At 37.0% G+C, this 18,380-nt stretch overlaps 1 protein-coding gene across 1 annotated transcript; it reads left to right on the top strand.

The window, feature by feature from the left end:
- The first annotated feature begins 14,019 nt into the window (after positions 1 to 14,019).
- LOC133834731 (uncharacterized) lies at positions 14,020 to 17,520 on the top strand. The gene is made up of 6 exons (XM_062264436.1): positions 14,020 to 14,765; positions 15,448 to 16,031; positions 16,141 to 16,333; positions 16,535 to 16,599; positions 16,709 to 16,919; positions 17,001 to 17,520. The coding sequence occupies exons 1-6, from the start codon at positions 14,619 to 14,621 to the stop codon at positions 17,361 to 17,363; spliced, it is 1,563 nt and encodes a 520-aa protein (XP_062120420.1). The 5' UTR covers positions 14,020 to 14,618; the 3' UTR covers positions 17,364 to 17,520.
- Positions 17,521 to 18,380: the final 860 nt, after the last annotated feature.

Here is an 18,380-nt window from a genome sequence, read left to right as displayed (position 1 = left end):
TACCTGCTGAAACATTCCCAAGACAGTTACAGTGAGCTTTGAACCGTGCTTAACTCACTAATCGAGTTCTTTGGTTAAAAACATGCATCTAGGTGTTATTAAATAGGTTAAGGTGGAAAACCAATAAAAAGAAAGGATATATTTTATTTAAAGCATAAAACTGTTCATGGGCCCATAAAAACATTTACAAATTATTTATAATCCAAAATGGTCATTGCAGTTTAAGATTTACAACACACCGACCTAAGCAGCAAAAATAGGGTAAAACCCCTAGTTCCTCCAAGAACTCCTTGGCCGTGGTGGTCAAGCAGCCACATATGTACACATCGCCACCTAAGCTCTCCACTCAAGGATGGGTGACCTTTTCTTTCCCTTTACCAACACCACGTAGCACCTATGAGCCAAAGCCCAGCAAGAAAACTCAATACTGCATATATATAATACCAAACGATGATCATGATAATCATCCAAGACTTATAGTCCTAAACTGATGAGTGACAAATGTATAAGTCACTAACACGGGTTCCACACCCTTTACAAGTGAGTGATTGAGTCACTAGCTTAAACAGGATAAGTGACTGATGAGCGAGCCACCAATGTAAACCAAGGGAGTGACCATGGAGTCACTACTGTGGGTTCTGTACCCTTAGCCATGTGACAATGGGGTCATCTGGGCCTTCTGGCCCTGGCTCTGAGTAACTAGTCATGGAACTAGGCAAGCGCTTTCAGTTTTCATCGAACTTGGGGTTGGTCCGGCATTAATGCTCATGATAAGTCATTCAATGCAGATGTCGATTAGGTCTAATCTGTCATTGGCTCTGCGTTCATGACGCTTATGTCGCTCCTGGCTCTTAGGTCAGAAACATACGACCAGTGCTCAAAACTATTGTCGAACTTGACTAGTAAGTCACAGCTTCACAGCTAGTTTTAACACCATTGCCGATTCTGACTAGTAAGTCAGTGCCATTCACAAGTAAGAAAGATTTGCTAAACATTTGGTATGCAATCCATGTCCACATTTAAACACTCAACATGCCTCAATAATAACCATGCATGTCACATATGAGGTGCAGTTTTCTTACCTCTGGTTCGAGCGAGAATTAGTAAAAGAACGACCATTGAGAACGATCAGCCTTTTAGTTCCTTGGCGGTCACCCAGTCATAACCAATATAAACTCCCATCAATAATATGAGTAATAAAAGGTTCCCAGACCAAGACCTAGCCTTAGGGACGTCGAATCCTACTAAACCGGGTAGTAGGAACGATCCCGAGGCCTAAGGTTTGAGTTCCCATGATTAAAAACACAATTCTGGCCAAAAATTCCCTTAAGCGTCGCGGCCCCACACCAAACTTGCGTCGTGGCCTGCATCCAAACAAAGGCCGAACCCACTTCTGCCTGTGCCCAGCGTCGTGGCGCCCAAGAACAAGGACGCGGCCCGAACACGATCCTGGCCCAAAACCTCATTTTTCCTCTTTTAAATCCTCCCAAAAACCTACTCAAACATCTCCAATTCCAAAAATCAAAGTTCCCAAACATCCCAATAATCCAAAACTATCAAAACCTGAGGCTCAAACAAATCAAAAACTCATCAACACATAAAATCCAATTCAAAACTTAGAAACTCGAAAACTCAAAACTTAAAGCTTGAATTACCTCAAATTAAATCATTTCTTGATAAATCCTTCGGTCAAGGAGCTTCTAATGTTTCCTAGGCTCACTATGCCTCAATCCTCGCTTGATTCCGACTCCTAAAACCCAAGTTTCCTTTGAAATTGCAACAAATGGTTAAAAAGGATAGTGGGTTCCAGAGAAAAGGTGTTTGAACGTAGTTTTCCTTCTGACAGGTTACTTCAAGCTTAAGTAACCTCAAGTAAATCCTAATGCTCGAGGTCCCAAAAACGTCCCCGGGGGAAAAATAGTCAAAATCCCAGAATTTCCTCCTGATCTCACTAACTCCCAATATATCATCAAATAATCATTCTCATTACCCAATATCCCAATAATTGACCCCGTTATGACAAAACCGCTAACTTGCATTCTAAGATCGTCTCATGCCGAATAGCTCGAACATATCCACATAATAATGGGATCTCATCCATAAATCACAAACATGCACCAAAATATACAAATATGCCCTCAACGGGCCAAATTACCAAAATGCCCTTATAATGAAATGTCGACCGACATGCATGCATTTAACATCATATTAAAATATAATTCACATAAACATGCATATAATAATTTAATGGCATTATAAATCAATTATGGCCCTCCCGGCCTACTAATCCAATCATAAGCCTCATTAGGGATTTTGGGGCATTACAACTATCCCCTCCTTACAGAAATTTTGTCCTCAAAATTTACCTGAACAACTCGGGATGCTGACTCCGCATATCTTACTCCAGCTCTTAGGTCACCTCCTCGACGTTTCTGTTCCTCCACAATACCTTAACCAAAGGTATCGTCTTATTCCTAAGGACCTTATCCTTCCTGTCAAGTATCTGGACTGGCTGTTCCTCATAGGAGATATCTACCTCAAGCTCCAGATCTTTATAGCTCAAAACATGAGTCACATCCGATACATACCTCCGAAGAGCTGAAACATGAAACACGTTATGCACGAATGACAATGTTGGAAGTAAGGCCAACCTGTAATCCACCTGACCAATCCTCTCCAAGATCTCAAATGGACCTACATATCTAGGGCTCAACTTGCCCTTTTCCCCAAATCTTCTCACCCCTTTCCACAGCGAGTGTAATGCCCTGGTTACACCAATACCGGTACGGTGAACTTTGAACCGTGCTTAACTCGCTAATCGAGTTCTTTGGTTATAAACGTGCTTCTAGGTGTTATTAATAGGTTAAGGTGAAAAACCAATCAAAAGGAAAGGATATATTTTTATTTAAAACTTAAAATAGTTCATGGGCCCATAAAAACATTTCCAAGTTGTTTACAATCCAGAATGGTTATTACAGTTTCAAATTTACAAACCCGTCGACCTAAGCGGCAAAAATAGGGTAAACCCCTTAGTTCCTCAGAGAACTCGTTGGCTGTGGTGGTCAAGCGGTCGCATATGTACACATCACCACCTAAGCTCTCCACTCAAAGCTGGGTGAGCTTTTCTTTCCCTTTACCTGCACCACATAGCACCCATGAGCCAAAGCCCAACAAGAAAACTCAATACTGCATGTGTATAATATCAAATGATGATCATGATAATCATACAGAGCTTATAGCCCTGAACAAATGAGTGATTTAACACTTGAGGTTCTATTAATCAATGGTTGCCCCATACTTTACCAACCAATCCATACTCAGTATCATGTCGAAGTCAGTCATAACTAACTCTATCAAGTCCACTGACAACTCTCTGCCCTCCAATGGTACTGGCAAAGATCTGACCCACCTCCTGGATACTACCAACTCTCCAGTGGGTAATAAATTTCCAAACCCCACAGCATAAAAATCACAGGGTCTATACAGTCTATCAATAATTCTACTAGCAACGAAAGAATGTCTTGTTGGAAAAGCTTATACAGGATCTTTATTTATTTTCATGTATATCTAATATTAAACAAATTAATACGAGATAGGCTAAAACATATTTCTAAAATTGAATTCAAAGAGAAACAAATAATATAATACTTACAGTATACGCAGCGGAATTAAGAGTCCTTCCTTCAGTTTCTCTAACTCTTGTATCCTTTCTGTCGCAGAGTATTATCAAGAAACTGAACCGATCTTCTTTTTTCTTCACGATCTTCCAATGTATCCTTAGAACCACCTAGACTAGTGTGGGCAATTCTCAACACATGAGATAGATATAGAGAGAAGAAGAGAAAATAACAAAGAGGTTTAGAAAAGGACTTGTGTTTAGAGAGAATCTAAAACTATCAGAAAATCTGACTTGAGACTTATCAAACTTCTTTTTTTGACTTCTCTCTAAGCACTCCTTTTATAGACTCAATTAGGCCATTTAATTTAATTAAAAAATCAATAAAATAATAGCCATTTTGAAGCCCTAGGTTGAAATTATTATGGGCTATAGGCCCGTGAAATTTCCCATTTGATTATAAGCCCATTGGACTTAAAATCAAGGCATGTATTATTTTCTATTGATTTAATTAATTAAATAATTATTTAATTCATTTATAAAATTAATTATTTATAATTTGAACCTTGATTTAAACTTATTTATTAATTTAGATACCAATTTATCTTAATTAATAAATCTGCCATAATTTCTCTTCTCTTCTCAAAATTACACAACTCTGTGAAACTATCCAAAATTGACCTGATCAACTTTGATAATTCTAATTGATGATTAAATCAATTAATTGAGACTATCTAGATGATTTTATCCAAGGTACAATGGGGACCATGGGACTATGAAATCAAGCTCCAATAAGTTATCATAAATCTAACAAATAAATTTACTAACTTATTAATTCCTCGTGACTCCACTATAGACTTGGAATTGCACTCTTGATGTAACGCCCCAACCCCTGGGACCGTTACGGTGTGCCTTGTAAACAGTGCTAAACTCACTAATCGAGTCATTTGGCCAAAACGTGATCTAAGTATGATTAGCGGTTTAGGGTTTAAACACTTTGGTTATGATGTAACGTTTCATTAGAATGTTTAGAATATACATTGGGATCCCGAAAATATAATTTCAGAGTTTATTACAGAAAATATTTACTACAAGCCGTTCTAAGCGGCAAAACAAGGTTCAACCCTAGTTCCACTTTAAACATCGTCCGTGGCGGTCGAGCAGCTGCCTATGTACACGTCATCACCTAAGCTCTTCAACTCAAGGATGGTCCAGCTTCCTCTTGCCTTTACCTGCACCACATAGCACCCGTGAGCCGAAGCCCAGCAAGAAAACATAACACTTTTCATAAACATTATCAAATGATTATCATTATAATCATACTGAACATAAAGCTTTCAAACCAATGGGTGAACATCACATGATTCTAGCGGGAGAGTGACTGTTAGGTAAGCCACTAGCCTCCAAGCTCTCTTTTTTAGCGGGAGAGTGGCTGTTAGGTAAGCCACTAGCCTCCAAGCTCTCTTTTCTAGCGGGAGAGTGGCTGTTAGGTAAGCCACTAGCCTCCAAGCTCTCTTTTCTAGCGGGAGAGTGGTTGTTAGGTGAGCCACTAGCCTCCAAGCTCTCTTTTCTAGCGGGAGAGTGGCTGTTAGGTAAGCCACTAGCCTCCAAGCTCTCTTTTCATTCATCGACCCTCAGGGTCGGTCAGGCATTAATGCTCCTTGAGTCATTCAATGCTAGTAGTCGATTAAATCTAATCTCTGTTGGCTTGCGTGATTCACGCTAAGGCCGTTCTGACAAATAAGTCAGCGCTACCTGACCTGTGTCCAGTATCACTGCCGAACCTGACTAGTGAGTCACAGCTTCACAGATAATACTAACACTTTTGTCGATCTGACTAGTTAGTCAGTACCATACACAAGTAAGCAATGCTATCAATATATATCATATGCCAGTTATCCAAGAATAGGGCATTCAGCATGCTTACTAAACAGTTTCTAGCATAGTCATGATCATGCACAAACTCAGAGACTCAAGCTCTAACCAATCTCATATTCATCATTCATGGCATGCCCTAATCACATGTTTCTCATGCATTACATGCGTCACAATTAATCATCCAGCATGCCTCAACAATAGTCATATGCAAATGGGCAAGATTGCCAAGCATTCATTATGCTATCAACATTTACATTTATACATCCAACATGCATCAATAATAACCATGCATGTCATACTCAATAATCAACCAACATGATTCAATGATAACCATGCATGTCACATAAACACAGGGTGCAGTTTTCTTACCTCAGATTCAAGCTAGTACCAATATAAGAACGATCCTTGAGAACGATCAACCTTTAAGCCCTTAGCGGTCACCTAATCATAACCATATATGGAATACCATTAATAACATGATAATCAAAGGTTCCACACCAATATCTAGCCCCCAAGAGATCAATCCAAACTAATCCAAGTAGTAGGGACACTCCCGAGGCCCATAGCTAAGTTCCCGGGGTCAAAATGAGCAAACAGGATGAAAACAGGGCAAGGGCTGCGGCCCTAGCACCTTGGGCCGCGGCCCCCAAGGTTCTCTGAGGCTAGGGCTGCGGCCCAAGCCGCGGCGCCCAGCAAGGCCAATTTCCTGTCACCTGCTTCTTCGAACTAGGGCCGCGGCGCACAAGAACATGGCCGCGGCCCCCAACCCTGGGCCATTCCCAAACGTGTCTTAAACACTCCAAATCTTCCAAAAACATACCCAAACATTCCCCAATCATAAAATCAAAGTTCCCAAACTCCCCAATGGTCCAAAACCACCAAAACCCAAGGCTCAAACCAACCAAAAACTCAACAATTAACAAAGTCCAATTCTAAGCTTAGAAACTTTAAAAACTTAAAACTTCAAACTTAGATTACCTTTTATTGGGTTGTTTTCCGTCAAATCCTTCGGTTAAGAAGCTTCTAATCTTTCCTAGGATCGTTATGCCTCGACCCTCGCTTGATTTTGACTCCTAGAACTCAAGATTTCCTCAAAAAGGCTCAAACGGTAAAACGGACTGTTTTGAGAGAGAACGAGAAGTTTCTAACGTACGTTCTTATCTGTCAAGCTACTTCAAGCTTAAGTAACCTCAAATAAAACCTAGTGCTCGGGGTCCCAAAAACACCCCCTGGGACACTATAGTCAAAACTTCCAGAATTTCACCCTGATCTCAAATATTCTCAATCTGTCACCAAATAAACATTCCTATTACCCCAAATTTGACCCCGTTATGACAAAACCGCCAACTCATAATCTAAGATTGTCTCATGCCACATAGCTCGAATATATCTCCATAATAATGAAATCTCATTCACAAATTACAATACGCACCCAATTTACAAATATGCCCTCAACAGGCCAAATTACCAAAATGCCCTTATCATTATAAATACACCCATATGCATGCATTTATCATCATATAATAATATAATTCACATTAACATGCATATATTCATTTTATAACATATTAAATCAATTATGGCCCTCCCGGCCTCCTAATCAAGGTCTTAAACCTTATTAGGAAATTTGGGGCATTACACTTGAATTCATAGAACGCTCTATAACAAATATAGATATGCTATTAATTATCCATTGTTACAACCATAATTGTCACTCAATCCTCTATAGACGGTCTACAATGAGACCGGACTAAAAATATCGTTTTACCCCTCATTGTATTTTATCCCTAAAACACTTAGTTCCATGTAAATGATATTTCAGTAAACTAATTTAATTACTGAAATGAGATCTCTATCATTTAACACCTTGAACCAAACTAAAAGGAAACCATCATTTCACTTCTTCATCAGAAGCTATAGATGTTCATATCTATGATTAACACTCCCACTCAATTATACTACCGAGTTCCCAAGATGTAAGTATGGGCTAGTCCGTAGGGTAAGCTGGTAACGAACAAGTCAAAGAACTCAAATAATACAATCAGTTAGAATACTAACCACTCAAAATTGAGATTGAATTGACCTATGGTCAACTATATGATATGACTAGAATAGATAATAACGATATGTTTACTTATCTTATCAACTGTCAATATCGGTCCTGTCCGATGTAACAAATACATCCGATCTTATCTACTTTGCTAATGTTCTAGAAAGAACATAATACTGTAATGTGTAAGTAGATCATATTGTAGATTGGCAAGTCAGTGTAAATCCGGTGCACTGACTAATCTTAGGACTAACATATTTTGAACATATAATCATATTTATATTCCACTGTGATTACGTCACTATAAATAAGATTAGCTATATGCTCGGGATTTAATAGAAGTTTATATTAAACAAATAATCAGGAAAATAAAACATGTGAGCAAAGTGATTGACCAAGTCAAAAAATGATTTCTATTCTTTTATTGATAATAAAATGAGATTACAAAGAATTTGGATTTTAATTAGGGCATAAAACCCCAACAAACTCCCACTTGCACTAATTTAAACTAATGCCTTAATTCTACTAATCCCATTTCCTTGATATGCTTATCAAATGTAGCTTCTGGTAGTGTCTTTGTAAATGGATCCGCAAGATTATCTTCAGTTGCAATCTTCAAAACTTTCACATCTCCCCTGGCCACATATTCTCGAATAATGTGATACTTCCTTTCTATATGCTTATTCCTCTTGTGACTTCGAGGTTCTTTCGAGTTGGCTATCGCTCCTGTATTGTCACAAAACAACACAAGCGGTTTATCCATTTCGGGAATAACACCAAGATCCGAATAGAACTTCTTTATCCAGACTATTTCCTTAGCTGCCTCTGACGCGGCTATGTACTCAGCCTCCATGGTGGAATTTGAGATTGCATACTGCTTTACGCTTCTCCAAATCACAGCTCCACCCCCAAGAGTAAACACCATTCCAGAAGTAGACTTTCTGTCATCGACATCAGTTTGAAAATCTGAATCGGTGTAGCCTACAGGGTTCAGAACACCACCCTTGTAGACTAACATATAATCCCTAGTCCGTCTCAAATACCTCAGGATATGCTTAACTGCTATCCAATGTTCTGGTCTTGGGTTTGACTGATACCTGCTCACTACTCCCACTGCATAGCAGATATCTGGTCTAGTACACAACATGGCATACATCAAACTTCCAACTGCAAATGCGTAAGGAACTTTTCTCATTGCATCTTCCTCTTCAGGAGTTTGAAGAGACTGCTTCTTTGAAAGATGAATTCCATGGCGGGACGGGAGACGTCCTTTCTTGGAATTTTTCATTGAGAAACGTTCAAGCACTTTATCAATGTAAGTTGCTTGAGATAGAGCTAAAATTTTGTTCTTTCTATCCCTGATGATCTGGATACCTAGAACATAACTTGCTTCACCCAAATCCTTCATCTGGAATTGAGTGCTCAGCCAATTCTTCACATCTGATAATTTCTTAACATTGTTTCCAATGAGTAAGATATCATCTACATAAAGAACCAGGAATACCACTATTTGATTTGCCTTCAGTTGGTAAACACAGGGCTCATCAATATTTTGTTCAAAGCCATAGGTTTTGATTATTTCATCAAACCTAAGATTCCAGGAATGAGAAGCTTGCTTAAGTCCATAAATGGACCTATTTAATTTACAAACTTTTCCTTCTTGTCCAGATACTTTAAATCATTCTGGCTGATCCATATAAATGACTTCGTCAAGCTTTCCACTAAGAAAAGATGTCTTGACGTTCATTTGTCATATCTCATAGTCGAGAGCGACTGCTATGGATAGGAGGATGCGAATGGATTTGAGCATGGCTACCGGACTAAAAGTTTCCTCATAGTCCACGCCTTCTCTTTGGGTATAACCCTTTGCCACTAATCGAGCTTTATAAGTCTCGATATTTCCATCAACACCTCATTTCTTCTTGTATATCCACTTGCACCCAATGGCCCTAAAGTCACTAGGTGCTTCCACAAGATCCCAGACGGAATTTGAGTACATGGACTCCATTTCCTGTTTCATGGCTTCGAGCCATAGTTCCTTTTCAGGCTAGCCATTGCCTGTGTTGAAAGACAATGGATCATCATCACTAGTGTCACCAATAACCATATTGGTTTCACCATCGACACCATAGCGAACTGGGTTTCTAGAAACCCTCCCACTACGACGAGGCTTCGTGACTGTTTGCTCAGGAACAGTGGTACTTTCTTCATTTAAATCGACTTGCGTCGGTTGTACATGAAGAGTGGGAATTTCCCTTTATTGCACCACATTGCACCCATGAGCCAAAGCCCAGCAAGAAAACTAAATACTGCATATATATAATATCAAACGATGATCATCCATGACTTATAGTCCTAAACTGATGAGTGACACATGCATAAGTCACTAACGTGGGTTTCAGACCCTTTACAAGTGAGTGATCGAGTCACTGGCTTAAACAGGATAAGTGACTGATGAGCGAGTCACCAATGTAAACCAAGGGAGTGACCATGGAGTCACTACAGTGGGTTCCGTACCCTTAGCCATGTGACAATGGGGTCATCTGGGCCTTCTGGCCCTGGCTCTGAGTAACTAGTCATGGAACTAGGCAAGCACTTTCAGTTTTCATCGAACTTGGAGTCGTTCCGGCATTAGTGCTCATGATGAGTCATTCAATGCAGATGTCGATTAGATATAATCTTTCATCGACTCTGTGTTCATGACGCTTATGCCGCTCCTGACTCTTAGGTCAGTAACATACGACCAGTGCTCAAAACTACTGTCGAACTTGACTAGTAAGTCACAGCTTCACAGCTAGTTCTGACACCATTGCCAATTCTGACTAGTAAGCCAGTGCATTCACAAGTAAGCAAGATTTGCTAAGCATTTGGTATGCAATACATGTCCACATTTAAACACTCAACATGCCTCAATAATAACCGTGCATGTCACATATGGGATACAGTTTTCTTACCTCTGGTTCGAGCGAGAATTAGTAAAAGATCAACCCTTGAGAACGATCAGCCTTTTAGTTCCTTGGCGGTCACCCAGTCATAACCAATATAAACTCCCATCAATAAAATGAGTAATAAAAGGTTCCCTGACCAAGACCTAGCCTCCGGGACGTCGAATCCTACTAAACCAAGTAATAAGAATGATCCCGAGGCCTAAGGTTTGAGTTCCCATGATTAAAACACAATTCTGGCAAAAAATGCCCTTAAGAATTGCGGCCCGCCTCCAAACAGAGGTCGAACCCACTTCTGCCTGAGCCTAGTGCCGCGGCGCCCAAGAACAGGGTTGCGGCCCGACCACAATCATAGCCAAAAACCTCGTTTTCCTCTTTTAAATCCTCCCAAAAACCTACACAAACATCTCCGAATCCAAAAATCAAAGTTCTCAAACATCCCAATAATCCAAAACTATCAAAACCCGAGGCTCAAACAAATAAAAAACTCATCAACACATAAAATCCAATTCAAAACTTAGAAACTCAAAAACTCAAAACTTAAAGCTTGAATTACCTCAAATTAAATCGTTTCTTGCTAAATCCTTCGCTCAAGAAGCTTCTAATGTTTCCTAGGATCGCTATGCCTCGATCCTCGCTTGATTCCAACTCCTAAAACCCAAGTTTCCTTTGAAATTGCGACAAACGGTTAAAAAGGATAGCGGGTGCCAGAGAAAAGGTGTTTGAACGTAGTTTTCCTTCTGACAGGTTACTTCAAGCTTAAGTAACCTCATGTAAATCCTAATGCTCGGGGTCCCAAAAACGTCATCGGGGGAAAAATAGTCAAAACTCCCAGAATTTCCTCCTGATCTCACTAACTGCCAATATATCATCAAATAATCATTCTCATTACCCAATATCTCAATAATTGACCCCGTTATGACAAAACCTTTAACTTGCATTCTAAGATTGTCTCATGCCGAATAGCTTGAACATATCCATATAATAATGGGATCTCATCCATAAATCACAAACATGCACCAAAATATACAAATATGCCCTCAACGGGCCAAATTACCAAAATACCATTTTAATGAAATATGGACCCACATGCATGCATTTAACATCATATTATAATATAATTCACATAAACATGCATATAATAATTTAATGGCATAATAAATCAATTATGGCCCTCCCGACCTACTAATCCAACCATAAGCCTCATTAGGGATTTTGGGGCATTACACCTGGTGTTGACCCGAAGTGAGAGAGAGGGAGAATTTGAGTTTTTGAAGGAATGGGTTTCAGAAGAAAATTGTCTGTGTTTTGAAGGAATGAGTCTCAATTTTTTGAGTTTTCGGTTTTTATTTTTGTTTTATGTTTTAATTTTGTTTATTAGTTTTTGACACAAAAAAAAATGGGATTTATTCATATCTGTGACACGCGTCTTTTTTTCCAACTAAACATAGTGGTAGTGACGGAATAGGCCAATTCATAACGTTTGGTATTTAGTCTGTCGAAAAAAAAAGATGTGGTATATAAGTTTATAAAACTGAAAACATGTGGTATTTATGTCGCAAATACACCTTATATTAATATAAATTCAAATATTATAAATTATTATTATAATATTTAATACAAAACTAGATATTTAACAATTGTATTAATATAAATTCACATGTTATAAAATATTATTATTACAATAATATATAATACATAATAAATACATTATACATAAGTGTATAGTGTACAAATAGTATGACTATGTAACTAAATTAGAATAACATTTATTTTCTATCAAGAATAAATAAGTTTCTTCTCCAGTCATTGAGATGTGATTTTAATAATATCATGAATGTTTTGTATCTTAATTAAGGTACGTATTAAAATATTATCATATTATTATTAAAAAAATCATAAACAATATTTTGATTTACTTTTTCTTTTAATATGTTTATGTAATTATTTTATATATAATATTGTTTATTTATTTAAATTTTATATGACAATCATAAATACTTAATAAAAATTATTGAGGTGTGTTGCACGTTGTTTGCACTTAGTATATATATAAAAAATTATAAATAATATTTTAATTTAATTTTTTTTAATATATCATTTCATTATTTTATATATAATATTATTTATTTATTTTAAATTTATATGATAATTATAAAAATATGATAAAAATAATTAATAAATTTGTTAAATAAAACTAACTAAACATTTTATCTAGTATGTATATATCAAACCAAAAAAAAAAAGAAAACAACACCTCTTTGGAAGAGCTCGACTTCTTAAATGTAATGTAAATAAGTAGGCAATCTCCATGTGATACACACTTCCTATTCCTAAATCCTAATGCTTGTGCAGTATTTAAATGATCTAAAAAGGGAAGATTATATAGTCATTAAAAATCCCACTTCACATTGAAAGTGATTATACACTTGCGAAGAAAGAGTACTTGTAATTAATGTTCTGCTAAAAACAAGAAACACAATATTAGTATATCCCTTTTTTTTTGGCTCACAGTAGTATATCTCCTATTACTTGGAGAAAATTCGATCTGATAAATTCATTGAGCTGTTACAGAATTGATTGTGATGTAACAAACTCATAGGTATTCCAATCTACGTGTGTGGCTTACAGGCAAAAGTAATAGGTAATCAATAAAGAAAAAAAACTTTCTCTATATTCTTTCATGGCGGCTATATATACATACCTACTCATCATTACAATGCGTTGAAAAGTAGAAATATCCATAATAAAAGGTTATGGCTCTGGACCATAACCTAATTTCATTTCCCACACTATCAACCATTCCTACAAATATATACAGTGACAGCAAAAAAATACAAAGAAAATAAAAAATCAAGCTTTTTTAATATACGGATTAGTGCCCTATTTTTATTTATTTTTTATATTTATTACATGGAGTAAGAAAAAATGTACAAACACACATGCTTAATTGATGTTAATAACAAATTAACTATATTCAAGTGTCGTTGTTTTATTACAACTAAGAAAAAACTCAAGTACTTGCTGTTTCTCACAAACAATGTACAATTTTGCATGTATTTGAATAAACGAGAGAAAAGAAAAATGTTGTCTGCCAAAGGACATAGAAAGAATTGGTGAAGGCACATGCGTAATTTACATGAAGATTCAGAAATTTATGTGGGATGTCGGTTGAAAATTAAAATTTATGAAATAATCTTTTATTAATAAAGACTTTAATGTGTGGTGAAAAACAGAGGTCTTTTTAGAAAAACCATTATACAAGTAAACACATATAAAAGAGATATTATTATTTAAAAATAATGAATCGAAGCACAAAATAGTGCTGAACTAGGGGACGATCTCATGTTGACAATCTACGTACGTTTGCTATGCCTACTTGACCCACCAATTAGCTTGATTCCTTCTTGAATCCGCTACTTGGTAAAATAAATCATTTACAGAAACAGAGCACCACAACCCCAACAAAAAACTAATAGTTCAAACTATAGTATGACAAAACAGAAGAAAAGAAGCCCACGTCACGGGTTTGGACCTTTGTAAAGTACCCTTTTTACGCTCTCTCACTCACATTCTCTCTTCTATCTCTCTCAACTCAAGTTGCGGTTCTGTACTACCTTTATGAGCTTTCAAAGCTTATTTTCTTGCCCTGTAAAACCTTTGTTTCCTCATTTTCTTTTGTTATCTTCCTTTTCCTTTTCAAACCTGATTTTCTTGTCCATTCCAAATTTTGTTTTGGTTACTACCAGCTTAAAAACGTTTTTTCGAAACAGGTCATTTTCTCAGCTAACTAAGCTCTATGATCTAATAATCTAATACCCAGATCCTTTCTTGTACATAGATATGTGATATATATATACACACATATTAGTTTATTTTTCGATACTTAACTATTCAAAGTACTAACCCCTCGCAGAGCTCCAAACGACCAAACCAAACAGTACCCTGTTGAGAAAGTTGGAAAATTAGTACATCTCAGAATATTCCAGTTCGTCAAAACCCAAGAATAACACTCTGCTGTGTCTATGGGATCTGTTAAGTGCGGTTTCAAACGAACCGGACACATTTCTGTCAGATAACTGAGAAAAAAGACCAAAAGCGAAAAAGCAGAGTGTTGGGAAAAATAACAATGAGAGAGCAGGGGCTTCTTGGTAATTTTACAGAGATGATCTGGCAGCCATTTATGAAACCTTCTGCTAAGTCCTCCACTCTCTTCGTCGTCGTCATCTTTCTTATAGCTGGTGCGTTTGTTTCCATGCGCTCAGTTAATACCACGGTAAGCCTTTAATTTTTTTTAGTATTGCTTGCTGCCTCAATTCAATGTTATGTATTCGAATGTGAATTTGTGATTAGTGTCAGTAAGAGAGCAATAATATTTACATGCTTAAAGAACTTTTTTGTTTAGATTCATTAGAATAAACAATAAATAAAGGGGGATTAATTTAAGACGGCAAAAGCCACGTCGTTTGTTATTGGAAAACGTCGGCGTGATCGTCGGTTAACGTCTGTATTTTCTTTCTTCACAATGACAATTTAGTGGCCACGTGTTTCGCGGCGTATGAAAATTAGTAGATCCTGTGCTAGAATGAAGATCCCCTGTCTCAGATTAGTGTGTCCCCATAATGTGTCGAAACAATGTAATACCGACTCCTATAGGAGACAATAATTCTATTGATCCCCTGTGCTATTGTGTCTCATAATTTTTTTTTTTATATTTTTTCTTACTTCTTGATCGTCTTCTTAATTATTATTATTATAAAAGGTTACGTTTTTGCTTTGCTCCTAAGATATGGGACACTACATATTCACATAACACCTCATACATACCATATAGTTTAAATTTTATAAAAATAACTAATGAGCATTTTTTTTTCATATGCAAATGATTAAAGGAAATTGTTTTTCTCGATATATTTTACATTTCAATGTTACGACTTTTCTATGGTTTATTTTGTCAGAACATTGCTAGAATGACAATGCCAATTTTAAGCGGAACATCCCACAAAAACCCTCAAAAGCAACCTGAAATTCCCAAATCACACCGACCAAAAATTGAAATTCAACTAAACTGTACTAATTACAACCCCACACACACCTGTCCCTCGTATTATCCCACCACATTCAACCCAGAAGAAGATCGCGACCGTCCATCTCCTTCGACGTGTCCTGAGTACTTCCGCTGGATCCACGAAGACCTAAGGCCATGGGCTCACACGGGTATCTCAAGAGACATGGTGGAGAGGGCCAAACGTACAGCCAACTTTAGACTTGTCATAGTGAAGGGGAAGGCTTACGTAGAGAAGTATCAGAAGTCGTTCCAAACCAGAGATATTTTTACGCTGTGGGGAATTCTACAGTTGTTACGAAGGTACCCTGGAAGAGTTCCGGATTTGGATTTGATGTTCGACTGTGTCGACTGGCCAGTTGTTCTCTCTAAGGCATATAGCGGACCCAATGCCACGTCACCACCTCCAGTGTTTCGTTACTGCGGTGATGATAATTCACTTGATATAGTCTTTCCTGATTGGTCATTTTGGGGTTGGTAAGACAGACTACTGTTTTATATGCTTTATTAGAATTTGTGAAAATATTTTTGTCTTGATTTTAGTTTGAGATGATAAATACTAATAAAGATTAACTTTGTTGTATAGGCCGGAGATAAACATAAAGCCTTGGGTGCCTTTATTGAAGGAGTTAGAGGAAGGAAACAAGAGAACTAGATGGGTGGACAGAGAACCTTATGCTTATTGGAAAGGGAATCCAGCTGTTGCAGCCACTAGACAAGACCTTCTTAAATGTAATGTTTCAGACCAACATGATTGGAATGCTCGTGTTTATGCCCAGGTTTGCATATTTCTATAATTTATCGTATCTTTCTTGTTAAAAAACTTGGCCACGAATTAGTCTAAACCTTGTTCAGTAAGTCGTTATATTAGTTTGCATGCTAACATAGTATAACGATTTCTCCTTAATCTTCGATCATTGTCTCTTCGTATACATTATTAAGAACAAAAAGTGCACGGATGAAACTGGTTATTGTTGCAGGATTGGGGTCGAGAAATACGAGAAGGGTACAAGCAATCAAATTTAGCAAGTCAATGCATTCATAGGTACGCTAATGCATGTCAATTTCTAGTATATATTCATCTGTTTTTTTTTCTTTCTAATTCATGATATTGTTTTCTTAGTCGTGCTGTTTTGCTGTGTTTCTAAATTCAGATATAAGATATACATTGAAGGATCTGCTTGGTCTGTTAGTGAAAAATACATTCTTGCATGTGATTCTGTTACATTAGTGGTAAAGCCACGTTATTATGATTTCTTCACTCGAGGTTTAATACCAGGGCAACATTATTGGCCCATAAAGAATGATGACAAGTGCAGATCCACTAAGTTTGCAGTTGACTGGGGCAACTCTCACCAGAAAGAGGTAATTATATTACTTTACGCTAGTTTGGTATCCAATTCAGTAAGAAGCTCTGTCATTAGTCAATCACTTAATTAATTTCAGGCACAAGAAATCGGAAAAGCAGCAAGTGAATTCATTAAAAAGGAGCTGAAAATGGACTACGTGTATGACTACATGTTTCTTCTCCTAAATGAATACGCCAAACTATTACAATATATGCCCACTATACCTCCGAAAGCTACTGAACTCTGTTCTGAGGCTATGGCTTGCCAGACAGGAGGATTAACCAAGGAGTTTATGATGGAATCAATGGTAAAGAGTCCTGCAGACACTGACCCATGTACCATGCCTTCTCCTTATGGTCCTTCATCTTTGTTTTCAGCTCTTCATAGAAATACTAATTCTATTAAAGAAGTGGAGTTATGGGAGAAAAAGTATTGGGAGAGTGAAGGCAAGGAGCAATAGAGAGGTTTTGATTTTATTATATTTAACTTTTATCTATGCATGAAGTAAAGGTGCCAAATTAGTTTCATGTATAATTCATTTACTTTTGTTTTTTTTTTGGTGGAATTAGACAATACTTTCACAATATAAATATTAATTCAGAAGTATATTGGGTAAACATTGATCATAGATTTTTTTTCTCTGACAATTTAAATTATAGTATGAGTTTTCAAAACATGTTTAAGCTGACTAAGACAATGTTATTAGGCTACTACAAAAATGATTTTTTAAGAACATTTAGAAATTTAGAAGAGACATTAAATATTTTTCATGAATTAACTAAATGGGTCATGAAAACTAGTCTTTAAAAGCATATATTTTTCATGACCCATGAAAAGGGTCGTGAAAGGTAAATTCGCGTTCCTTTTAAAGGGTCATGAAAAATGGTCTATGTGGGGATCACGTTCCATGACCTTTTAAAAGGGATGTGAATTATGACTTTTCATGACCCTTTAAACAGGTTATGAAAAAAAAGTATGTTGACACCACATTTCATGTCTATTTAAACATGTCATGAAAAATATGCTGGGACCCCTTTTCATAACCTTTTAAATTGGTCATTAAAGGAGGTTGGGACCGCATTTCATGTCCCATTAAAATGGACGTGAAATTTTTTAATTATTTTTTTTACATATTTCACGTGAATCATATTGTTGATGACATTTTTCGCTATCAACTAAATAAAAGAACTTTAAGATGGCACAAGTCTTACGTGGTTCAAGTTATTAATTAACCCTAGTCCACGAGTCTATTGTATTATGATTAGGGGAAGCTTGAAGGTTTCAAGCTCCTGTGGGGTTCAGGCAGCTCTTGGCTGTGCTCTAAATACAAAAATTTGGGATCCTTTATAATGGGTGCCATAGCCCTATTTATAATGGTTGAAGACAATCAATTCCCTTAACGGGGATTTATTGCAAAACATTCCCCATTAATTGGGATCTAAATGCTAGTTAATGCACATTCTCAGAATAAAACTGG

Source organism: Humulus lupulus, chromosome 5 (assembly GCF_963169125.1).
Source record: "Humulus lupulus chromosome 5, drHumLupu1.1, whole genome shotgun sequence".
Lineage (NCBI taxonomy): Eukaryota > Viridiplantae > Streptophyta > Magnoliopsida > Rosales > Cannabaceae > Humulus > Humulus lupulus.
Note: the sequence above shows the minus strand (reverse complement) of the source record. Positions and strands in the feature narration are given on the sequence as shown.